This window comes from Mastigoproctus giganteus, chromosome 12, assembly GCF_048544385.1.
Source record: "Mastigoproctus giganteus isolate SK-2022 chromosome 12, ASM4854438v1, whole genome shotgun sequence".
NCBI classification, from domain to species: Eukaryota; Metazoa; Arthropoda; class Arachnida; order Uropygi; family Thelyphonidae; genus Mastigoproctus; species Mastigoproctus giganteus.
Window position 1 is genome coordinate 15,694,422 of NC_143586.1, and position 27,393 is coordinate 15,721,814.

Genomic DNA, 27,393 nt, shown 5'->3' on the forward strand with positions numbered 1-27,393 from the left:
CTTTAGGGCCATGTTAGGGAAATAATATTTTTTGTAACAGGAAAAACACCAATCCTACTCTGAGCAAGAACAACAAAAAATGGAGGGATCAGGAATAGACAAGAAGCAGCTACGCGGGTAGCTGATGCAGTTTTACCATATACACGGCAGCTGATTTTAGTACCATACACACATGCATTTTAGTACCATATACACAAGGGGCTTAGAGGGGAACAGGTATCCTGTGTGTTATCAGACACTCAGCCTAAAACACTGATGGATCCAATATCTCTCTATTACAGAAGATTTAGGAGAAGTCCGGTTGGCCTGCCTCCCTAAAATCCGCTCATGCACACCTTCTCGATGGTAAGCCCTGTTACGTCACTTAGGTGGCAACGAACGTGTAGAGTGGTTCTCTTCAAGAAGACTGGTCAGCGTGAAGAGGAAAAGACCAAACCCTCCAGCAATGAGAGCACAACAATACAAATGGCCCTCAGTCCCCAGCAGCCTTCACTCTCCCTCTTACGGCAGCGAGAGGATCAGAGTGGAAGCAGAGGGTGCTAAGAATCTCTGGGTACGACCAGGCTGCCATGCACAGAAATTGAACTTGGCCTGTTATAACGTACGATCACTCATCGGTGAAGACAGGATATTAGAACTGGAAAAGGAATTAGAAAATGTGAATTGGAATATCATCGGTTTGGCTGAAACAAGAAGAAGAAATGAATCACTTATAAGTTTATCAAGTGGAAATCTGCTGTACACCAATGGAAACAGTGAAAGGAGTGAAGGTGGAGTTGGGTTTCTGGTCCATAAAGATTTTAAAAACAACATTTTGGAATTCAAAAGTACATCACCAAGGGTGTCAAGACTAATACTCAAGATTTCTAAGAGGTACAAGCTAAAGATTATAATGATTTATGCACCAACATCGAGCCATGATGATGAAGAGGTTGAAGAAATGTACACTGAAATTGAGTCTTCTAGATGAGCAGAAAACCCACTACACTATTATTATGGGGGACTTCAATGCTAAGGTTGGAAAAAGGCAAAACAGCACAGAAAGAGGAACCATAGGAAATTTTGGAATTGGTGAAAGAAATAAAAGAGGTGAAAGACTTGTGGAATTTGCAGAATCTCAAGGAATGTCAGTAATGAACACTTTTTTCAAGAAAAGGGTGAACAGAAAGTGGACATGGAAGAGTCCAAATGGATTAACAACTAATGAAATTGACTTCATCCTCACTAACAGAAGATATATTGTGAATGATGTTACCGTCCTGAATAAGGTAAATGTTGGAAGTGATCACAGAATGGTAAGATGTACACTTGATATAGATGTAGGAAAGGAAAGAAAAAAACTGACTCGAGTAAATAATACAAAGGTCTTTGAAATAACAGAGGAGAAGAAAAAGCAGTATGTACTGGAACTTAAGAACAAGTTTGAGCTTCTGCAGACTGCTCAGGACCAAGATATCGACAAAGAATATTACAACTTTCTGAAAGTGATAAAGCCCAAGAAACCTATAGGGAAACAGAAATCCAAAGAAGAAAAAATTAGTCAAGAAACACTTGTCATGATGAACCAAAGACGACAAATGAAGAGAAAGAAAAACACTGAGAGGGAGAAAATTGAGTATACTGAGTTATGCAAAGCCATTAGAAAGAGACTCAGAGAGGACATAAAAAGATTTAACACAAGAAAAGTAGAACAAGCATTAAGGGAAAACAAAGGATTTAAATCAGCAGCCATGAGCAGTAATACAGAAAGACAAATGATACTGAAACTGAAGAATAGCGATGGTGTACTTATAAACAGCAGAGAAGGCATAATTCAAATAGCAGAAGACTACTATAGAGAATTATACAAGGAGCGAGGGAATGATACCAGCAGTGGGGAAGATGGATTGCAAAGTAGCAACACATACAACATACCCGATATTCTTCCTGATGAGGTAGAACATGCATTGAAGAAAATGAAGAATCGGAAAGCCCCGGGGGAAGATGAAGTTACTGTAGAGTTGTTAAAATTGGGAGGAAGAGACATAACACAAAAACTGGCAAGGCTCTTCACAAAGTGCATTAGAAAAGGTGTGATGCCTAAGCAGTGGAATAATGCAATCATAGTTTTGCTGCATAAGAAAGGAGATAAATCAGAAATTGGAAATTATAGACCAATTAGCTTGTTATCCCATATCTACAAGTTGTTCACAAGGGTCATTACTAACAGATTAGAAAGAATACTTGATGAGAATCAACCGAAAGAGCAAGCTGGCTTTAGGACAGGATTCTCAACTATGGATCACCTTCACGTAATATCACAGCTAATGGAGAAAGCAAATGAATATAAAACACCATTATGCCTGGCATTTGTGGATTATGAAAAGGCATTTGACTCCATACAGCATAAGGCAATGTTTCGGGCACTGGAAAGACAAGGCATTGATACTCCATATATTATGATTTTGAAGAAAATATATGAGAGTGCTACATCCTTTATTAGACTAGACAAAGACAGTAGCAAATTTAAAATCGAGAAAGGAATTCGACAAGGAGACACAATATCTCCGAAGCTGTTTACTGCTGCCCTTGAGGAAGCTTTCAGAAGATTAGACTGGTCGCAGAAAGGAGTCAATGTGAACGGAGAGTACCTAAACCATTTACGATTTGCAGATGACATTGTGGTCATAAGCCACGATCCCAAAGAATTAGAGGAAAATCTTAATCAGTTATGCACAGTTAGTAAGGATTTTGGACTAAAGATGAATATGGCTAAAACAAAAGTAATGATGAACAAGTATGCCACGGAAAGGGAAATAATGATTGAAGGAGCAGTAATTGAAAAGTTGGAGTCATATACTTATCTGGGACAAGTTATTAGCTGTAATAATGATAAATGGCTGGAAGTCAAGAGAAGAATAAATTTTGGATGGATAGCATTCAGGAAATATAGTCACATACTGAAGAGCAATATCCCAGTTTGTCTGAAACGTAAAATAATGAATCAATGTATACTCCCCACCATGACTTATGGAAGTGAAACTTGGGCACTCACCAAAAGAATGGAAGAGAAGCTAAGAACTACACAGTGAAGAATGGAACGAATTATATTGGGAATCAGACTGTTAGATAAGAAGAGAAACACATGGATTAGGCAGCAAACTCAAGTAAAGGACATTCTTATCAAAACTAAAGAACTAAAATGGTCTTGGGCAGGACACATAGCTCGAAGACATGATGACAGATGGACTAAGAAAATAACAGAATGGTACCCAAGAGGAGCTAGAAGAAAACCTGGAAGACAAAGGCGGAGATGGATAGATGAAATTCATGAGTTTTTGAGTAGTAAATGGATGGCCAGTGCTCAAAACAGAAGGAACTGGAAAGTTGCTGGAGAGGCCTTCATCCTGCAGTGGATTGAAAATGGCTGATAATGATGATGATGACACATGCATAGTTCAAAACTGTCGATATATTTTCAATATATTATTAATTTTGAGAAAGTTTGTGCTTTGTACGTATCTACGAGTTGATAAGTCATTTGTATGTAAGCAGAGGAGTGCCTGCCTAAGTGATAAAAACACACACAAAACTAAACTCTTTTATCCATTATACTGCTGGCTCAACTTTTATTGCTGTGCTTATAATATTCAGATTTAGTCCACTGGCTAAAAGATTAAAACAAAATACATAGTTCAAATGTTCAGTATAAATCAATAATAATTTATAAATATATTTTTCCTAGTTTCAAACTTTTAATCTAAAAACACTCCTTACCACTATCAGATAAGGCAGTTTCATATGTGACAAGATAGGATCGAATTCTCCCATTGGGTTCCTCAGGTTCAGGCCAACTAACATTGAGGGAATTCATAGTGATATCAAAAAATTTCAGTTTTCCTGGAGGGCCTGGCACTAAGTTAAAACAAAGCAAAAGAAAGGGTTTGTACATACAAAAACTATATAACAATATATTTTTTCAAGATTTTTAACTTCCAGCATTCATAATTTAAATTAATACAGTTAATAAAAATACTGTTGTCAACTCCTCTGCTTACATGGAGTATAAACAGTTTTTTTTTTTTTTTTTTAAATGGTCTTAAGCATTTAGAAAGTTCTATTATATCAACACTAATTCCAAAAAGGATCGTAAACACTCTTTACCACTAGTGTGGTAAGGAGTGTATAAATTGACATTTCAAGTAGCCTAGTATGCTAGTGGTAGTGACTACCCAAGATAGCCAACGCAAGAAGGGCGATCAGGATGTGGTATCCACATCACACAGAGGAATGAATGACTGAACCCCCCTTCTTTTCTGTGACACTAAAGCAATACTGAGTGGTAGGTGATTCTCATCACTATGAATGTGCAATACAACAGATTTCTGGGAGTGAGACTATCTAGATAGTCATTAGTCTTATGATCTCATGAAATAGGGTCAGTTTTTGCATTAATTTTGGGGTTTTTTTATTAAATTAGTGTTAAATTAATTAATTGATGTTAAATTAATTAATGTACTAAAGGCTTTAAGTATCTGAATCACTTAGGTTACGTATGTTTATATTTATCTAATTAGTTCAATATGTATACAACCACTGCTGACACAATTTTGGCAGGAACTTTTTAATAAATTAATAAATATAGTAAATATATGATTAATAATAATTAATAAATTTAACTTTAATAATAAATAACTAGGGGGGCACCACCCCTACTCACTTCGCTTGCCAACTTCCTCTTCTTAATGCCAAACTCACTTCTTCGTCTTTGCCAGATTCGTACACTTCGTAAAGGGTTTTAAACATCTTTGTGTACGGGTTTTCATTATACTTTGAATGATTTCCAAACACATCAGTCCTTTTCACTCTTTTAGCTTGTTCCATAAATGCTTCTCCATCATTGAAGAAGTGAGCCCCTTCATCAGCTGACATTAATATACAAAACAACATTACAATGGAATATCAAATGATGCTGTCATGTGTTAGACAGTGAAGCACATGCACTAGGTTGGTGAATGTTATGGAGGCAGTTGTCTTGCAATGCTGCATCCCACATATGTGCTCTACATTATCAACAGCAAGCATCTGATTCTGCCCAGTAACCCATTTGTGTTCCATTGTAACGTTTTTGTATATTAATGTCAGCTGATGAAGGGACCCATTGTCCCGATATAGTAGACGTATGATTAAATAGTTTAGTATTTGGTAAATATTTGTATTGCATAATGTTATTATTTTTACGGGGTGATTCTAAATTATTGTAGGGGTTTCTGTGGCCTATAATTTTCAAACTGGAAACAACAAAATAAAACTGCTTATGGCATATGAAAGTGTAACTCAAAAAGTTTTATTTGGCAATGCTGTACTTGCCGCATTGATGGCATTACTTCAAAATGGTGACTGTTCAAGAGAAGGCAATGTGTACTTTGGTTTTTCGAAACAAAGTCCATTATCACAACACATTGTTACAGAACTCAGTATGGAAAAGATCCACCTTCAGATAATGCTATCCGACGGTTAAAGCAATTTCAAGAGACTGGTAGTGTTCTGCACCGAAAAGGAGTGGGAAGACCGAGCACTTTGCAGGAAGATGTTGATCGAATCCATGAAGTGTTTTCTCGAAGCCCACAAAAATCAACTAGACGGGCTTCTTTGCAGTTAGGTATACCACAAACGACTGCTTGGAGGGTTGTTCATAACCACCTTCACCTCCATGTTTACAAACTGTAGATTGTGCAGGCTTTAAGTCAAACGATAAACCTTGCCATTTCCAATTTGGCCAAGACATTTTGTCAAATGTCGAAGCTGATGAAAATTACCTTCAGAGATGGAGATTTAGTGATGAAGCTTGGTTTTTTTTTTGGTTTGTTTTTTTTTTTTTTTTAGGAGCATTAGCAACTAAGGCTAATTGCTCGGGGATATAGCGGTGGTCATTCCCTGACCTTTCCGCATCCTCCGTATTTGGTGGTGACGGGCTCGAACCCCGGTCTAATCAAGAAGCATGTGCTATGCACTGCTGCTCCTTCCCACCTGCTACGGAGGTGCCATAGCGATGAAGCAATGTTTTATGTATCAGGGAGGGTAAATCATCATAATTGCAGAATATGGGGATCAGAAAATCCTCACGCCATTCGAGAATTCGAAAGAGATAGTCCAAAGGTAAATGTCTGGTGTGCTTTGTCACCTTCGGAAATTTTGGGGTCCTTTTTCTTTGCATTAAAAACAGTGACAGTGGTGACCTATCTAGATATGCTATAGCTGTATCTGTTACCCCAGTTGGACAATCATTAGCCAAATGTGGTGTTCCAACAAGATGGTGTACCACCACACTGGGCTCTTATTGTCCGAGAATTTCTTGACATGCATTTTCCTAGGCGCTGGGCTGGGCGTGGTGGACTGATTCTGTGGCCTCTGTGCTCAACCGATCTTACACCTCTTGATTTCTTACTGCGGGGATATGTGAAGGACACTGTGTACAAGACCCCTGTGACCTCCCTCAATAAATTGAAGCTCAGAATTGTTGCTGCGATCAAAACAGTTACACCGCAAATGCTGGAGAAAACTTGGAGGGAAATTTAATATCGCTTTGAATCTTGAATATCACTTGGCACGCATGTTGAAGTTGTTTAGCATTCTGCAGTATTGATTCTATAATTAATAAAACTTTTTGAATTACACCTTCATATGCCGTAAGCAGTTTTATTTTGTTGTTTCCTGTTAGAAAATTATAGGCCATGGAAATCCCAACAATAATTTAGAATCACTCTGTATAATACTAACATTATACTAATATACTAACATTATAACACACAGATCGAAATCTAATCAGGAAATGACCTATGTAATTATTTGTAGTGACATAATTGCCCCACCCTCTTCTCCTATTAGCTTGAATAAATATCACTAAGGGGAAATTTTTTTTAATGTATAGAGAGATAACTTTTAATAAATTTAACTTTAATAAATATATTAAGGGGGGGCAAATACAAGAACTCCCCGACTTACGCAAGGGTTGCGTTCCGGGGAATGTTACATAAGTCGGAATTTCCCCACGCTTGTGCAGCATTCGCAACTGTGCTCACTGAATTGGTTGAATCAAAAAAAGAAATGTTCGACGAACATGTAAATAGAATTATTTATTGTATTTATTCAATTTTTTATCTCATGAACAGGAAAAATTACAAAAGCGTGCAATTTAAAAAAATTTCAAAATTTTAAAATTACAAAAAAAGAGATGAGACAGGTATAACAATAAGTTTCACCTCTCGAGCATTGTTGCCAGAATCTACGTCTTCAGCTGATAAGTACGCCGCTGCGGAGGTTGAGGGCTGTGGAGATTTAGAACGGGTCGGCCGCTCAACCTTACGAAAGAACATATTAATGGATGGTGGCTTTTTTCTTTTCATCATAGATTTCTTTGTAGCAAGCAGGCATATCATTCACCCCTCTGTTAACTTTTAAGAATTGTTTGCTGTCAGGATCCATCTTCTCAAACCATTTCCAATGCAATTTCATGAGATGCCATTGCCATATCTCTGGTGATGAAGCATCTCGGCTCCTCATTTGGTTCATCTTTAAGTTTCATCAGTATTTTCTTCTTTCACTATTGCTGCCTGCAAGTCAATAAGTTCTTCATTAGATAATTCCTTCTCTTCTTCCTCTATTAACTCCTCCACATCTTTGGCATCAACCTCCAACTTAGATAGCTCTGCAACCTTTACAATCTTATCTGTAACCTCTTCATATGAATCATCTTTTTCAAATCCTTCGAAGCCTTTAACCTTCTGTGGGCATATTTTCTTCCATGCACTATTTAAACAACTTTTAGTAATTTCTGCCCAGGCATTATTAATATTTAAGATGGCGTGGTAAATATTGTAAGATTTCCAAAAGTCTCTTAACGTAAAGTTTTTCTCACCGTCTACTGCAGACAATGCCTGAGCAAATGTTTTGCGTAAATAGTATGCTTTTATATTATAAATAACAATCTGATCCATAGGTTGCATGAGTGAAGTCGTGTTTGGCAGCAGAAATATGACTCTCATGTTCGAATTGAAATCATCTAGATGCGTAGGGTGTCCAGGAGCATTATCTAATAGAAGCAAAATCTTGAAAGTATAGAGAGTACAGAGAGAGAGTGTTGTGCATAGTCTTTAAAATATTTTTAAGCCTCACGAATGAAGCAGCATTTAAGCCAACCCTCAAAGAGATATTGTTATCCATGCTCTCTGGTTCGATCGGAATTGCATGGGTAGGGTGGCTTTATTGATGCCCTTAAATGCACGAGGATTTCCATAATGGTACACAAGCAGTGGTTTTAATCTGTAATCTCCTGCTCATTAGCCCCAAGCAAGAGCATGGCCCTATCTTTTGACGCCTTGAAACCTGGCATTGTATTTTCCTCTTTGGCAATGTATGTTTGATCTGGCATTTTTTTTTCAATACAGAGCAGTCTCATCAAAGTTAAAAATTTACTGTGTTGAATTTACTGCCTTCATCAATAATTTTTTCCAACACATCACAAAATTTCCCTGCAGCTGCAGAATCGGCACTGGCAACTTCATTACATACTTTTATGTTTTCGAAACAAGCATGATGCTTGAACCTATATTTTTTTTTAATGTGAACCCCAAACACGAGAGGTATTAGAACCTATATAGTACTTAGTACCGTGCTTGGGTTGGAGGTTGAGAAGACGAAAGAAGATATTTATTGACATTGGACTTGAACTTCTGCATATTGTAATTTTCAGGAAATACGTATGAAGGAAGGTTGTTCCAGAAAACGGCAGTTGAATGAATAAATGAGGAAGATGAAAAGTTGGTTCTGTGGGTTTGAAGTTGGACAGTAAATGGATGTTGGCTGGTGGCGGCACGTGTTCGGACTGTTTTGAAAGAGAGAGCGGGAATTATAGAAGCCAATTCAGAAGAACAGCGCCCATGGAAGTATCTGTAGAAGAGGCATGCAGCAGAAACAGTGCGTCTATGAGAAAGCGAGTGGAGAGACTCTGTTAGAGATGAATCATTAACTAACCTAACTGCCCTCTTCTGAATGGAATCAAGAAGCCTGAGAGAGGTTTTGGGGGCACCACCCCAGATGTGGGAACAATATTCCATGGCAGGGCGGATTTGCGATTTATACAGAGTGAGCAGCTGTTTGGAAGAAAAGTAATGCCGAAAGCGAAAGAGAAAACCAAGTTTTTTTAGATGCAGAGGAAGCAATATTTGTAATGTGCTTGTGCCAAGAGAGATTAGAAGTCAGGGTAATCCCCAAAAGAGATATATCATTTTGCCTAGAAATCGGAGTGTCACTAAAGATAAGCATAGGAGCAGAAGAATCCTTTTTGCGAGATATAAGACAAGACTGAGTTTTAGAAGGGTTGAAATCAACTAAGTTGTCTTTGCCCCACTGGAGAATTACCTGAAGATCGTCATTTAAGGAATTGGCAGCAGATTTTCGAGAACTTGAAGCTGATTGAGCAGGACAAGGTTTCTCAAAATAGGAAGTTGAATGCAATGTGCTATCATCGGCAAAACTATGGATAGGATTTCCAGTCAATGGAAGAAGGTCATTGATATACAAGAAGAAAATAGTGGGGAAAAGAACTAAACCTTGGGGGACACCGGCATTAGTGGACAAGTTAGAAGACAGAGAGCCATCTACCATCACCCTCAGTGAGCAATCAGAGAGAAAACTGGATAACCAATTACTAAAAACAGTTGGCAAACCATAAGATGGAAGCTTGTTTAGAAGACCTTTATGCCAAACACGATCAAAAGCCTTTGAGATGTCAAGAGCAACTACTTGTGTTTCACCGAACCTTTCCATTGAATTAGACTGGACCCATAGACTGGAGATGTGCAAATGTAACCCCAATTCACAAAGGAGGATCAAAGGCTGACACAAGTAATTATAGACCTGTTAGTTTAACTTCTGTTCCAGGGAAATTAATGGAGGCACTGGTTAAAGAAGCACTGCAGGATCATCTAGACAAGAATTCAGTTATAGCTCAGACGCAGCATGGTTTTGTTAAGGGCAGGTCTTGCCTGACCAATTTGATTGGATACTATGATGTAGTCACAAAAGAACTGGATGCAGGGAATAACTTTGATATTATATATTTGGATCTTAGAAAGGCTTTTGATACTGTTGCACATGGAAGACTGCTGCACAAATTGGAGCAGTGTGGCATTGGAGGCAAATTGCTGCTATGAATAAGGGGATGGTTGAGTGGCAGAAGACAGAGAGTGGTAATTAATGGACACTGCTCAACGTGGACTAATGTTATTAGTGGAGTTCCTCAAGGTTCAGTGTTGGGTCCATTGTTGTTTTCGGTGTTTATGAATGATATTGATGATGGGATATCAAGTTTAATGTCTAAGTTTGCAGATGATACAAAGGTTGGCAGGGTCGTTAAGGACACTACTGACGCTATGCTGCTGCAACAGGATCTGGAAAGGTTGAACAGATGGGCTGAGAGGTGGCAAATGAAGTTTAACATTGACAAATGTAAAGTACTACATATGGGTAACAGTAACCCCAGAGCAATGTATCAACTCTGCGGTACTACACTGACAGTGGTGGAGAATGAAAAGGACCTGGGGGTAATTGTGCAGGCAGATATGAAGTTCTCTGAGCAGTGCAGACGAGCTGCAAGAGTAGCTCATGGTGTCTTGTCAATGATATACAGGAATTTTTCTAGCAGGGATAAGGAGGTGATTATTCCCTTGTATAAGGCAATGGTTAGGCCACATCTTGAGTACTGTATACAGGTCTGGAGGCCTCATTTCAAGAAGGATGTAGAGCTGCTGGAACGGGTACAGAGAAGGGCAACAAGATTAGTAAATGGAACAAAGGGTTGCTCTTACGAAGAAAGGCTTAAGTTTTGCAAATTACAGAGTCTGGAGACTAGGCACCGGCGAGGTGATCTGATAGAGGTGTATAAGGCTTTGAATGGTTTGAGCATGCTCAATGCCAATGGGATTCTTCATCTTGCTCAGAATAATCACCTCAGAGGGCATAAATTCAAATTGAGGAAGGACGGATGTCGGATAGATGTGCGGAAATTTGCCTTTGGCCAGCGGGTGGTTGGTTGGTGGAACCAACTTCCATCACTTGTTGTTGAAGTTGATAGCCTAAACAAATTTAAAGCTCAACTGGACAGGTATTTCGAACGAACGGAGGGGTGAAATGGGAGAGGGTTTTTTTTTTTTTTTTTTTTGGCTGATGCTGAATAAGCTTGCTTTCTTGCATCATATGCCTCTACTAATGCTAATTAGTCCATAAATGGGTAACATAAGCCAGAATATCACCAGTGGATCGACACTGATGGAATTCATACTGGTGATCATTGATCAGACGGAAGGTTTCTAGGTAGTTTAAGAGTTGGCGGTTAATTGATTTCTCCATTACTTTAGAAAGAGTAGAAGTAATTGCAATGGGACGATAATTGGATGGGACGGATTTGTCACCCTTTTTAGGAACTGGCTGGATATGAGCAAATTTCCAAGCAGAAGGAAAAACACCTTTGGAATAAGAAAGTGAAAAAAGGCGGCAAAGAATAGGAGTAAGTTCAGGAGCACAGGTTTTGAGAACAAGTGGAGAAATACCATCAGGACCTGGAGCTTTCTTAGCATCAAGATTCATCAAAATCCTTCTGATATCCTTTTGACGGAAGACCACAGGAGGCATTGAATGGAGCGCGTTGGGAATGATGGGAGGTGTTTTGCCAAGATCATTAATACACGAGCTGGAAGAAAAATGGGATGCAAGCAGGTCAGCTTTATCCTTGGCTGAAGTGACAACAGAACCATCTGGTTTAGACAGAGGTAGAAGCAGAGATAGGCAAAAGTTGACCTCAAAAGTCAATCATACTGCATGATGGAAGAGATAGGGAAGGGTTTACTGGAAGCTTTGGCAAGAGATCAGAATGCTGGGCTACCATTAGGGCAAGAAGCAAGTTTTCTACTCTTAGCTTTATCAAACTCTAGTTTGGACTGATTAATAACTGCTTTACAATTGTTGCGAGCTTTGGTGTAGGCAGAAAATGAAACTGAAGAATTAGAAACAAGCCAATTACGATATGCAACATTCTTCTCTTGGACAGCCTTAGCACATTTATTGGAAAACCAAGGTTTAGATAAAGGACGAGATTTTAAAGTGGAGTGTGGGATAAAGGATTTCATTCCTGCAAGAATAATTTCACTAATACGATCTGAGCAAACGTTGACATCAGAACTTTTGAAACAGTAATCCGACCAAGGAAAAGAAGAAAAGAAGTCTCGCAGGTCATCCCATTTTGCATTCTTGTAATGCCAAACAACACGAGGTTGGGAATAGCCATGAGATACAGGTTCCATTGGAGAAGGGTTGTTTGTGAGAAAAAGGTCAAGCATATTGGCTGTATGACGAGGATTGTCCAGTATTCTTGTAGGTAAATGAACAATCTGTGCTAGGTCATTAGTAATTGCAAAAGCCTCAGCATCTCGACCTGCTGGGTCGGTGTGACTAGAAAACGAAAGCCGGCTGGAGTTGTGAACATTAAAATCACCAAGGAAAATTACCTCACTGTTAGGAAAGTTGGACTGGAGAAAGTCAAGTTGCAAAGAGAGGAAGTCAAAGAGCTCCAAGTGATTAGTGGAGTTGGGAGAACGGTAGAGACAACAGATGAATTTGACATTGTGAGTTAGAGAGATTTTAAGCCAGAGAAGATCAAAGAGAGGAGATTCCAAATTGCCAAGTCTCTGACAGGGAATATCAGAATGGATATATGCACAAGTATCACCTTTGAGGCGAAAGGAATCATACAACGAATAATTTGGGCATCTGAGATGAGCAGTAGTTGAATCAACCGATAACTGAGATTCTGTCAGAAGAAGTACATGGGGTTTGGCAGACTGCAAGTGGAAATGGACATCGTTGAGATTAGAATTGAGACCACGTATATTTGTGAAATGAATTAGGAAGTCCTTGGGAGGTTTAGATCTTTTCGCAGATAAGCTTGCTCTATTAGTTTGACAATTCATGGTGTATTCAATAGTAAGAAAAAGTGGGTGGGACATGTTGTATGAAGTAATGAAATTTTTGGATATGGCGTACATGTGGTAAGAATATACCCAGATCCTTGACATAACATGGCCTCGACAATACTCCCCGCATACACACTACTCGGACTCCCTCCAGTCACTATCTGGCAGAATAGAGGTAGCAAGATTATACACTAGCTGATCCGGAAGCCTCCTAGAGAGTTACCAATAGGTTCGGTCCATTATACTAACTAGCGGCCGGCCTGCGAAAACCGTTTTAGAGCTGTACCCTCGAAATGTAAGGAATATTGGATCTCGCCACAACGTTCATCATAACCTCAAAAGTCAATCATACTGCATGATGGAAGAGATAGGGAAGGGTTGACCGGAAATTAGCTCTAGAGACTAAACATGGGTTCCACCACTTCAAGCCTCCAATAAGCAAAGTGGTGGTATTTCACCGGTTGATGAGAGTCATCCACCACCTAGTACTGCCTAGTAACATAGAGGGGCGGCGTTCCTCCATGTGGTGTGGGCACCACACCTCGACCCCTGCTTACGTTGGTTCACACCTGGGTGGTCACCCACCATGTACTTGTGCGTGGAGGTTATACCCAGGATTACTAACAGTCCCACCATCGTGAAGGTGCAAGCAGAGGATTTGGTTGTCACAGACCGTCCGGACTTCGCTGAAATAGGAATGAAGAGAAGTTTCTGAAATTTGTTTTTTTATATGATTGAAGATTCAGTGAGGGGAATACATTTCACCATAATATTGTAAAAACTCACACAACTGCAGTTATCGTTATTATCTGAAATGCAATAAGATCGAGTTTACTACCCGTTTATAATTAGATGCACTAACAGAAAAGCCCAAAAAACCAGAAACATGCTTTAGAAAAATATCACAAAGGCGTTCAAAATTGATTCTTATAACGGAACATATGATAACGATGAAAGTGTAGTGCAATTTCCATTATAAATATGACCTTTTAGTAATAGCAAAATTTTCAACTTCCAAGGACTTGGAACGAATTACAAAAAAAAAAAAAAAAAAAGTGTTATTGGATTCACATTACGATGTTTTAATGATAATACGTTTTTTTGATGCAAAATACGTTTTCACGATTTTTTAAGTTTGCACTGGCCGGCAAAAACTTACGTAAGTCAGGGAGTTCCTGTATAAAAATTTTGGGAAACAAAATTAAATCTCATGATGCTCATCTTTGTGCAGTTAGTTGTTGATCACTGGAAAAACTGCCTCCCAATGTAGCTGAGATGTTCTACTCCCAAAAAATTAACTATACAATTCTGCCTTGAACTTTTAACTTATGCTAATGATTTGAAAGTATATAGTTGTACTGCTTTAGAGGAGGACTACTTATTGTTAAATTTAACAGTTACAAAAATGTGCATTTGGTTATTTAATAATGAGCTTGTACAATATTTAAAACATATAACTGATATTGCTTAAATATTATTCTTATACAGAGGGTATTTAGAAATTTCATGAATATTCCTTTCATGTTCAAAGTATATTTAACCCTGTGGTAATAGTGCCTCCAATTGTAACAAAAGCAGTGGTGTAAAACCTGACTGGTGACAACTTTCTTTTCAATTTTCTAAAAAAAATTTTTTTTTTTTTTTTTTTTTTTTTGAATTCTGCTTGGAGTATACCGATATTTCATCTTGCTGATGGATTGCAATACTTATTGAATGTAATTTTCTTTTTTATTTTCGAAGAAAAGCAAAAATAATAGTAATAATAATAAAAAAAATAATAATTTTGCTGCTAATTAAAAAGGAACATTATACACATAAAACACAAACACAAAATTAGTAACTTCCATTTCTTGAAACAGGCCTCTGAGATTGGGAAAACTCATGTCACAATAATAAACTCATACACCAACCATTTAAATTAAGAAAATTTTTAACAGTAACTTCCATTTTCCACATTTAAAAAACCATTGGATCATTCTGCTTACTATCATACCTATAAAGTTTTAAATAAAATTAAAAATATATATACATATATTAGTTGCCAACATGCAATAGTATTTATTAGTATTTGTATCACAGAATGGTCTTGGGCAGGACACATAGCTCGAAGACATGATGACAGATGGACTAAGAAAATAACAGAATGGTATCCAAGAGGAGCTAGAAGAAAACCTGGAAGACAAAGTCGGAGATGGATAGATGAAATTCATGAGTTTTTGGGTAGTAAATGGATGGCCAGTGCTCAAAACAGAAGGAACTGGAAAGTTGCTGGAGAGGCCTTCATCCTGCAGTGGATTGAAAATGGCTGATGATGATGATCACAGAATGAAAATTCCTGTGATCACGACATATGGTCCTGTATTTTCATTCCTGTGATTACGACATGCGGTCGAAAAGCGTTGTCAGCTTCAGGAAGGAAAATCGTTTTGAATATTTTCGTTAGATTTTTTTAAATATTTTTAATTGCATTAAATTGATTTTTAATTGTGTTAAATTGATTTAATTGTGTTAAATTGGTTTTTAATTATTTGTTACTATAATGTAAGTTTTTCGATTTTTTTCGTTTTAATTTCTGGAGAGTATCATATAGAAGTGTTCTACGTACTATACTGAGGTAAACTCCTCTTATTATTTTACAAATATATATATAAATATTATCAAAGAAAAAGAAAAGGGAACTTAGAGAAGCAGGGATTGGGAGGGAAAGGAAAGGGGATAGACAGACTGGAGATGAAAGAAGGAGGCACCCCTTGGAAATAACTAAGAACGAAGGGAAGAGAAGATAAATATATATAAATAAACAGACTATTGCACATTTTGATCCAGATAAAGTTCCTATATACAATATATATACTATTAGCCAAGTGAGTACGATCAACACTCCTGGGGATCTTAATCAGAAAATCCAAAAACATGAATAGCAATCCATTACATTAAGTAATACCATTTCAAAAGTATTACTATTAGACCACAGCAACCAGACACACTTGTCCAGTCATTATGCAGGACTCAATCATCAATGATTACTTGACCTTGATCTTACAAGGTCAAGTAATCATTGAGTAAGACCACATTTGGAATACTATGTTCAAGTATGGAGACCTCATCTGAAAAAGGACATCAGCTTCTTTAAAAGGTCCAAAGACAGGCAACTTGAACAGTGAGATAAGCAGAAGGATGGCATACAAGGAAAGACTCCGATTATGCTGGCTACAGAGCTTGGCAACCAGGCACCTCAGAGGTGACCTGATTGAAGTTTCTAAGGCTCTGAAAGGGATTAGTAAAATGAATGAAGGCAGAATTCTCACTGTTCTAAACAATTCAGAATTAGGGGGTCATAAATTCAAATTACAGGTGGTTGAGGTTTAGATTAGATTGTAGGAAGTTTTCTTTTAGCCAGCGAGTTGTTGATAGCTGGAATGGGTCTACTGGATACTTACCTGTGTGAGGAAGAAAGCATATAATTTGTGTTTTCTTATCTACTTGGTTGGGTTTTTTTCGTCTATGCAGCAAAAGTCTGTTGCTTCCTTGCACTATATGGTGAATACTATTACTCTTACTAAATTACTCCTTATAATTTCTTTTCTAATAGTAATAAGTTGGATGGCTGAAATTCTTATGCCAGCCATGACATACGCTGTACACGAAAGATGAACTGGGCTAAAACAATGGTGGCTTTGAACCTGTAATAACTGCAATGTCATTGTTTGGTATGTCTGTATTGGTGCATATCATGGCATATCAACTGAAATTCATTAAAAAAATGTAATGCCTAACAGAAAATTGTAAAAGGCAGAAGCTTTCACAAATTTGGCAGGTAAATTAAAACCATAGAGGCTGGGCAGTATACATTTATCTTATTTGCCCTTATCAACAAAATTTTAAATCTGTCACATTTCTTTGATAAAAAAATTTCAATTTGTGACAGCCATGTTGTAACAGCATCCCTCAAGTTGTCATCATTTGCAAAACAATCACCTCAGATATACACAAAAATGTTTATTGCTTGGTAAACGTTTTTGTTTTCCATTACAGCTGCCTAAATAAACTATGAACAGTCAAACTAACAGAACTTAACTGGAGGAAGGAAAAAAAAAATTACCCCAAAACTTTAATTTATTTCATAAATTTATAAGAGATGTGGCAATAAAGTTTTCAAACTGGTGCAATAAACAGAACACAAAGCAGCAAAGGAGCTCAAAAATGGTTTTATTTTTATTCAAAGTAATCAGCACCTAATTAAAGCATTTATTACACTATTCTAAAAAAGTTTCTGAAAAGAGTCAGCAAAGGAGTCCAAAGAGATAATGTTCAGTTTGGCAGTTATGTTTTGCCTTATGTCCTTAACATCCTGAAATCCCTTTCCTTTGAGTTTTCATCTTGAGAAAGAGGTCTGCTGTTTCTACATTGGGAGAGTAGCGTGATGGTTGATCTGTATAATGCCATGTTTTGCCAAAAATGTCTTCACAACATGTGCATTGTTATGCAATAAGAACCAGGTGTCTTTCTTTTAAAATTGTAGCCTCGCCCTGGGAAATATGATTCAATAGTCTTTGAAGCAACTGTACATAAACCGCAGCATCAATTCTCTTCCCTTCAGGTACATATTCCTTATGAATTATGCTGTGCTTGTCAAAAAACGTGATCAGCATCGTCTTGATCCCATACTTTTGTAAATGAAACTATTTGGGGCTTGGTGATTGGCCTTGATTTTGAAGTTGAATGCAAGCTCTGATGCTTCATTTCTGGATTGTACCAAAACACCAACACTCATCGGAAATGAAAATGCAGTAGCTGAAGAAATTAGGATTGTCTTGACAAGTCTGAATGAAGTCTTCACATGAAGACATTTGTTTTTTCTGTTCATCCGTGAGGCTCTGCAGCCCAAATTCTGCAAAGACCTTCCTTTCCCTAAATCCTCATGCAGAATTTGACAAAGTGTCTCCTTATTCACATCTAATTTAGCAGCTATCATTCTGGGGGTCAAACAATGTCTTTCCACAATTTATTGAATTTTTGAAACTCATTTCGAGAGGTTGATGGATGCCTGCTTCTTGGGTCATCGTGAACATCCTGACATCCTTCTTTGAACCACTTATACCATTCAAATACAATGGCATGTTTCATTACCATAAATATTCTTTAATATTTCATACATTTATATTGCAGATTTTCTCAATTTAAAGCAAAATCTTATATTCATTTGTTGCTTCACTGCTAAATCATGACATGGTATGGTAACACTTACTAACGATAACACTAATGCTAACACTTGCAACCTGTCAACCTAAAATCTCTGCATCACCACCTGCTGGAGGAAGTTTGAACTACAACATATACTTCTGTTCATTTTCAAATTCACTGAACATGACAACAAACAAGTCTGGGAACTTAATTGCCACACCTCGTAATTTAAACTATTAATATTAATTAAATTAATAATAACAAAGTAAGTCTGAAATTAATATTAATACTGGTTAAAATTTTATTTAAAAAAAAAAAAAAAAACATACCATCTTCTAAAGTGGACACTTTTTGAAGGCTTGACCGTGGTCCATCTCCAGCAGGATTAAAAGCAAGGATCTGGATATTATATTCAGTATATTTTTTTAAATCCATGAGTACAAAAGAGACAGTAGTTGCTGGAACTGCCTCCATTTCTTCTGGTGACTGCCTTTTGGATGGCTGATAAAAGATCTATATGAAAATCCATAACAGCTTGTTCAGTCTTTACAATATACATGTACGTATTAAGAAAAATAAAGTAATAAATGTTTGAATGGCACGTTGCACAGGTTATCTTTATTTAAATATTTGAAATGAAAGCATTCCACCTATGTAAAGTTTAGAATCCATTATGACTAATAGAGTCTAAAAGTCATACATTTTGCTGATGGTTTCTCCTCATTTTCTTTTTCATCTTCATTAGTGGTTGTAATCCTGCTGTTATATTTCACAAAAAATGTTAGTTTGATATTTTGGGATTTTTGTGAAAGTGTATTGGCATGATTACAATCACTGAAGAAGCAGAAGAGAAGTTATCCACAAAGCTTATGATTTAAGTACATCATAAGCCAATGTGGTGTAGGCAGTTTACTAATTACAGATCAGCCTTGCCATCTAAACAGCCTGTATGCATTCTATTCTCTCGAGCCTGGAGCCATTCCAGCTCAGAGGAAGCTAGGTGCACCGAGATTTCCAGAGTAAAAGCTGACCTAGTCAATTGTGAGTACCCAACACATGTATTAGGCAGATGCTTGCTACAAGCACAAGAACTTGTGACTCATCCGAGGCCGCCGTCACCACAGGACAGTATGCATACTGCCTACATTGCTTACTATCTGGGCACGTCGGACCAGAAGATCCTACACGAGTACCACATGAAATGCATACAATCCCCTGGTAGAAGCTTACGTTTTCTGGTCTCAAATGTAAAAACTCCCATTGCCCCCCCCTCCCCACATCATGGAATAGTATACCATGTAACTTGCCATTATTGTGACAGTTGCTATATAGGGGAGAGCTCAAAACGCCTTCAGGATCGCCTCGCAGAGCATGACAGATCGATTTGCCTAGGTGACACTGTTCACTCTGCAATCACGGAACATTTCTGGTCAACCCATCATGACCTTAACCTCAGACACGACTGTGAGGTGATTGACCAATCTCGGCACTACCATCACCGCTTTTGGCTAGAATCATTAAATATATCGAGCTGTCCAAAAGCTTTAAATTGCTGCAAGGGTACAAGGCTACACCCCATCTTTGAATCAACAGTTCTGAAACTCGACAAATACTGGCAGCAATCCCACATGTATGTGCACCAACAATGAACACCGAACTAGTGAATGAATGTTTGCACAATCTTGCGGCCATGTGCGCATCTGAACACGCACAATTCATTTAGTATTTATTTTTATTCTATCTCTAATGTCTGTATTTTGTTAGTATTCTGTATGTGTTTATTCACTTGCTGAAGAAGGGGTTCGTTTGCCCTGAAATCTATGAATTAGTCTTAACTTACTTAGTTATTAAAAATCTGGTTATTGTCTTTACTGGATGTGCTGTATTATTATTATCTTCATTTAGATTCTAAACTTTGCACAGGTAAAGTATTTTCATTTTGGGTATTTAAAAATTAAGTACCTTACAAGGCCTAATTAATTTGTTTATTTTTAAATAAAAATATTACAATTAAAATAGTCACACAAATATAAATAAAGAAAATTTATATTCTTAACACAAATAATATAAAATATTAATGTCAAAATTTCAAACAAGTACCTAAAAAGATGATTAGTAAGGTATTCCTTTAATGCATGGAAGATGATAGTTGAACTGCGTTATTTGAAGATAATAAAGCACTCAAACTTACAGTGGCATAATTATGTTTATTTCCAAATTGGAAATATGTATATAATGGAGTTAAAAGTTTCATGATATTTTCTTGCACTTCTTCAGGTGAATATAAAAGCAGTAACTAAGAGTTATTATGAAATTTTTTAAATTTTTAGGAAAATTAAAAGTTTTAGTAAATCAAACTGAGATCTAATTCAAAGAATGTTTTAAATTTAATTTTATATACTATATATGATAAGAAAAAAAAATATATATATATATTATGTTTTGTTTATGAAGTTTAGATTTTTTAAGTTCAAAGTAATACAACACAATATGGAAACAATGAGGATATAAAACTATATGGCAAATGTACTAAGTGCATGAGGCAGCAACAAAGGATACAAAAGTATATAAGCAAAATAATTAAGTGAAAGAAAGAACTGACAGATGGAAATGTAAAAAGAACACTGTGTTAAACTAGTAGGGAAAGGATAGAAAGAAACAAGCATTAGAGGTGGGTGACAGGGAAAGAAGGCAAAAAACCTAAGTGAAATTAAATTATAAGAAATTAAAGGCTGAATTAGATGGAACAAAGCTACAAATGAAAAGTAAATATAAATGATTACAATAAAATAAAACAGCATGCATCGACGGGAGGGGGGATTTTGATGTGATGAAAGAGAAATGGTATTGGAAAAGGAAAATAAAGTGTGGTAAAGTAATGCATAAAAAGGGAGCCAAAGACAGCAAAGAAAAACGGATGGTAACAGCATCCACAATGCCTTTGTTATGCTAATAGCTCAGTGGATGGAAAAACAAAGAAAATCTCTGTCTACAGGCATAATGCTAGATTTTGGTAGTAAACTTGTAGAACAGATTTAAAATTGTTTCGCCTAATTTGTTTGATTGTTTGAAATGTACCTGAAGGTGAGAACAATTTTTTCCCCTTATACCTGAATAAGATATACCTTTAAAATACCCAAGAAATATATATTACTGCAATATTCTCAACTAACCTTGTAGCCAAGGAGGTCACCATTCTGTTTGGTTGCCAGTGGAGGTTTCCATGATATTTTAATTTCTGTAGAACTCAAGGCTTCCATTAAAACATCCTGTGGCTCTCCAGTTGGCACTAGAAAAATTAATCAATGAATCAATAAATAAATCAGATCGAGAAAAAAGCATTCTGTCAGTTATGTTATACTAATACAATATAACTACAAAATAAGGATATTAATATTAATTTTTCTGAAAAAAATTCATTCACCTCAGATACCAGTGAAAAATTATTAGCTTTTTCAAATTATCTATACAGTCAGTCCTCGTATAACACGTGTTTGCACTACACGAATTCGATCATACACGATTTATAAATAGGGGAATGACATCTTATATAACACGAACCGAATTCGCTTATGCACGATTTGCCTTTGTGTTTACAAGAAATGGCAGTCCAATGCGGAATCATCCCAACCGAACGCAACACAATAAGAATGAAGAGAAGATTCTGAAAATGTATTTATGTTTTTTATATCAGTGAAGGGAAAACACATTTCACCATAATAACGTAAAAACCAACACAATTCCAGCTATCAGTATAATCACAAATGCAATTAGATCGAGTTTACTACCAGTTTATAACAGATTCCACTAGCAGAAACGCAACTGGAAATTGTTTTTATTGTTTTATGGTAGTAACCCCTAGAAATGTGCTTTAGTAAAATGTGAGGTGTTAATAGTGTATCTCTGCCTTTACGGTGTTGTTTATTCAGTTGCTACACGCATGCAGCTTTGTTTATGTGTATCAAGCGTGCCTCCTCGTTTTGTAATTGTGCTTTATTCCCTAAAAATGAGTAAAATACTTAAAAGGTGTGAAAAGGAAGCGTCCTGGTGAAGACACTGCAGATTCAGAGAGAAAAAGAAAAGCAATATCGATAAACAGAGGCAGACTGAATCAAAAATTCTTACCTGGGAAAATTTAGTGGCCTCATACGGTTTATGGCCTCATATGGTTTATGGCCAAAATCACACTGGCCTCTGGCCCACCGGGGTTTTCCCAGTAAGGCTTATGGCCAGTCCGCCTCTGTTGATAGAGAAAAAATATGAAATTGTGAAGCGCTTTGAGCAAAATGAAAGACCATGTGATATTCCACGTGCTACAGACCTAAATGAGGCAATGCTGAGAATTACAAAGAATGCAGAGAAAATAAAAACAACTTTCACAGCAGGAATAACTCAAAGTGTAATTAAAATCCATTAGATTAAGACACGAAGAATTGGAAGAGATGGAACGGCTGTCATCTGTTTCGATAGAAAATCAAGCAAAAAAACAAGTTTGCTTACAATAGAAGCAAAAGCATTAGCAATATTTTATTACGTAATAGTCGTAATAAAATACGTATTTTATTACAATTATTTATTGTGTTTGGTAATGTTTTGGTTACAAATGTGTGTTCAATCTTGGGTGGTCGGCACCTAACCCTATTTTTCCCATAGGGCCTGTTGTTTATATTGCATGAGGGTTTCTAGGAACACAACTATCGTGCTATACGAGGACTGACCGTATTAGCTTTTTTATAAACCAAAAGTTTTTATAAAACTGAAAGGTGGAATATAGTATACTGCCATCAAAAAAATGGACAGGATTTTCAGCCAGTAGAAGAAAGGTTTGCAAGAAGAAAAGGTAGGCAAAAGAACAGAACTTTACCAGCACTTTAATAAAATTCATCCATTCTAGCAAGGAGTTTTTTCTTTTCTTTCAAATGCATTTGTCACTAAAACAATAGTTGGTGTGCTTCTGTACTTAGAGTTAATTTCTATAAATAAGCATTAATTACAGTCATCATGGCTATTAAATATTTTCACAAATCGATCCACTGATGCAGTCTCCTCCATCAGTGGATCGATTGAGTCATCAGAGATTCGATTCCACCTCTGCTATGTTTGGAAGAAAAAGTATTAAATTGTATCGTGCTGTATAGTTTCTCTTGAGACGTACAATAGCCTGGGAAGTGGGTTGGGGATTACAGTGCCTGCTGAGGATCCACACAAGCTAGTTTTTAATGCTGTTTTAGAGTTGCTAAAAATATAGGCATGCATTTACATCTATGCACTAATGCTAGGAGTGTAGTAAATGAATTTAATGAGTTTAAAGTTTTTTCAGTTAAGTCATCAAATGCTGATATTATAAGTAAAAATGTTGAAACATTAGCAATATGCAGGCACTCGATACTGTGGATGTGAATACACAGCAATTCAGGAATTTGAATATTTTAGATTTAATGGACCCGAAAGGAAAGAACATGACAGAAGGAAGGGTGAATACATTCTGTTAAGAAGACCTAAAACAGTACTATCAGTAGATGCAGGTTGCCAGCATAATACTGAGTCATTCATGTGTGACATAAGCACTGAGAAAATTAAAACGAGGGTAGGAACATAAGATGTGGCTATTAAATAATGAGACTGTTGCAAAAAAAGACCTGACTATTAAATAATCAGATTATTGTAAATAAATAGGTGGAACAGGACCAGGGTATGTCTGCCAGGGGCAAAGGTTGATGACATTGCAGAGCAGATATCATCTTTTAAGAGCACAAAGGATGATATTGTTGCACACGATGACACTAATGATATTAAGAGTAGGAGACCGGCAGAATTACTTAACAAGTACAGATCAGAAAAAAAGCTGTGAGTGTCTGCAATTCTGCCCAGACACGATAGGAGGGAGTACATGATGAGAGCCTTGTCGATCAATTTGGCCCTGGAGAGATTGTGCAAGGCTCAAGAGGTAGAATTTTTCTCAGCCTAGTCTGTACTTGTTAACAGGAGAGACTGCTTCTACAGGGATGGGAAACGCTTAAATAGAAAGGGTGCAAGAATATTTGCTGATTTTATCGAGGCAGAGTTAGGTGCTAGCTTGGGACGGATACACATATTAATAGATTAAGAGTAGCCACTGCTTCTATTGAAATTCAATTGAGCAGCAGCCTGGAAAGCAAGGCTGGATTCTCAGGACTGCTGGGAGTCATAGTGGAACAAGAAAATACATGTTCTGTGTTAGGGTAACTAACAATAAAAACAGGTGCATGTATACTTGCATTTACACCAATGCTAAAAGTTTGGTAAATAAATTTTATGAATTTGAGGTGTTGGTCAAAACATCAAAGGCAGATATCGTTGAGATATCAGAGATGTGGTGTCGCACAGGCATAAGCAGTGCAGAATTGGAATTTGGGTAGTACAATGTGTACAGAAAGGATACACAGGACAGGAAGGGAGGAGAGGGGTTATGCTGTTAGTTAAGAAACACAAATTCTAAGGAAGTGCATCCAATTGATATTGGGGGACAATGCAATGTTGAGTCTGGTGTGACATAAATACTGGGAAAGGAAAAATGAGAGTAGGTGTGTGTTATAGGCTTAATGTATCTGATGAGTATAATGAGCAATTGTGCGGAGAAATAGAGTGGGCCAGTAAATCAGAGTGCCTTATAATGGGGGATTTTAATTTTCCAGAGATTGACTGGAATTTGTGGGTTGGTCACTCACACACTAGCAAGCTTTTGTGGATTTATTGGATGATTGTTTTCTATATCAGCATGTTCGGGAGGCAACTAGAGGGAGTAATACTCTTGATCTGATTATCAGTAGTGATTCTTCATGCATTAAGAATCTGCAGATAAAGGAATCACTAGGTGGCAGTAATCACAGTGTGCTGAAGTGGGATTTACTCAAAGAGGTAACTACCATCAGGGGTAAAGGGAAGGGTTTTTGCTTTCGGTGACTACGGTGGTCTGAGACAGTATTTAAATTCTATACGGTGGACCACTGATGATGTTACCAACAGCAAATTCAAAATGGGAAGCATTCAAAGAATTAATCTTGGAAGCTACTAGGCTTTTCATACTAACTAAGAAATATTGTTCAAGGTTTAGGTTTAAATGGATGTCAGATGCCCAAGTTTCACTTCCATAAGTCATGGTGGCGAGTATACATTGGTTCATTATTTTACGTTTCAAACAAATTGGGATATTGCTCCTCAGTATGTGACTATATTTCCTGAATGCTATCCATCCAAAATTTATTCTTCTCTTGACTCCCATCCATTTATCATTATTGCAGCTAATGACTTGTCCCAGATAAGTATATGACTCCACCTTTTCAATTACTGCTCCTTCAATCATTATATCCCTTTCTGTGGCATACTTGTTCATCATTACTTCTGTTTTAGCCATATTCATCTTTAGTCCAAAATCCTTACTAACTCTGCATAACTGATTAAGATTTTCCTCCAATTCTTTGGGATCGTGGCTTATGACCACAATGTCATCTGCAAATCATAAATGGTTTAGGTGCTCTCCATTCACACTGACTCCTTTCTGCGACCGGTCTAATCTTCTGAAAGATTCCTCAAGGGCAGCAGTAAACAGCTTTGGAGATATTGTGCCTCCTTGTTGAACTCCTTTCTCGATTTTAAATTTGCTACTGTCTTTGTCTAGTCTAATAAAGGAGGTGGCACTCTCATATATTTTCTTCAAAATCATAATATATGGGGTATCTATGGCTTGTCTTTCCAGTGCCCGAAACATTGCCTTATGCTGTATGGAGTCAAATGCCTTTTCATAATCCACAAATGCCAGGCAAAATGGTGTTTTATATTCATTTGCTTTCTCCATTAGCTGTGATATTACGTGAAGGTGATTCATAGTTGAGAATCCTGTCCTAAAGTCAGCTTGCTTTTTCGGTTGATTTTCATCAAGTATTCTTTCTAATCTGTTAGTAATGACTCTTGTGAACAACTTGTAAATGTGGGATAACAAGCTAATTGGTCTATAATTTCCAATTTCTGATTTATCTCCTTTCTTATGGAGATTGTGGAATAATGCAATCAAAACTATGATTGCATTATTCCACTCCTTAGGCGACACACCTTTTCTAATGTATTTCGTGAAGTCTTGCCAGTTTTTCTATCATATCTCTTCCTCCCAATTTTAAGAACTTCATCTTCCCCCCCGGAGCTTTCTGATTCTTCATTTTCTTCAACGCATGTTCTACCTCATCAGGAAGGATATCAGGTATGTATGTTGTATGTGTTACTAATTTGCGATCCATCTTCCCCACTGTTGGCAACATTCCCTCGCTCCTTGTATAACTATTTATAGTAGTCTTCTGCTATTTGAATTACACCTTCTCTGCTATTCATAAGTACATCTTTGCTATTCTTCAGTTTCAGTATCATTTGTCTTTCTGTATTACTGCTCATAACTTCTGATTTAAATCCTTTGTTTTCCCTTAATGCTTGTTCTACTTTTCTTGTGTTAAATTTTCTTGTGTTAAAGAGACTAATCTCTGAGTCTCTTTCTAATGGCTTTGCATAACTCAGTATACTCAATTTTCTCCTTGTCAATGTTTTTCTTGCTCTTTATTTGTCCTCTTCGGTTCATTATGACAAGTGGTTCTTGACTGATTTTTTCTTCTTTGGATTTCTTTTTACCTATAGGTTTCTTGAGCTTTATCACTTTCAGAAAGTTGTAATATTCCTCATCGATCCATACTTCGCCTTATTATAAGACTTTTATAGTCAGTGAAAGGGATTTTGAAAGAAGGGGGGGTCAACCGGTTCCACAGTAGATTTGGCTGCATGGTCAGCACTCTCATTGCCAGGTACGCTAACATGACTAGCGACCCAACAAAATTTTACTACTTTCATGTCCTTAGCTAGGTCAATCTACAAGTTATGAATATTACCAGGTAGGTAGTTGTGATGTTTCTTTGGTTGCTATGAAGTGAGAAGGGCACTGAGGGAGTCAGTAAAAATAACACCGTGGGTGAACTGATATAATTTTATGGTTTCCAAGGCCAAATGTACAGCATGTAGTTCACCAGTAAAGATGCTGCATTCTAAAGGTAACTGAATGGAAATTGTGGACGATGAAAGAACAGCAGCACAGATATGGTCAGTTTTGGAGCTGTCAGTGTGTATAAGATTCCTATTTTTCAATTAAAGATCTCTTAAGGTGTTTTATATTCTGTGGAGAAAGAGT

At 37.0% G+C, this 27,393-nt stretch overlaps 1 protein-coding gene across 1 annotated transcript in view; it reads right to left on the bottom strand.

Moving 5' to 3' along the window:
* sdk (sidekick cell adhesion molecule) overlaps nt 1-27,393 on the bottom strand; it is a 341,294-nt gene that overhangs the window by 47,515 nt on the left and 266,386 nt on the right. The window contains exons 27-29 of the mRNA XM_090386436.1: nt 21,365-21,480; nt 18,521-18,704; nt 3,757-3,894 (exon numbers count right to left, since the gene is read on the bottom strand). Of these exons, the coding sequence (XP_090242562.1) occupies nt 3,757-3,894; nt 18,521-18,704; nt 21,365-21,480 (438 nt within the window). The remainder of the gene's footprint in view (nt 1-3,756; nt 3,895-18,520; nt 18,705-21,364; nt 21,481-27,393) is intronic.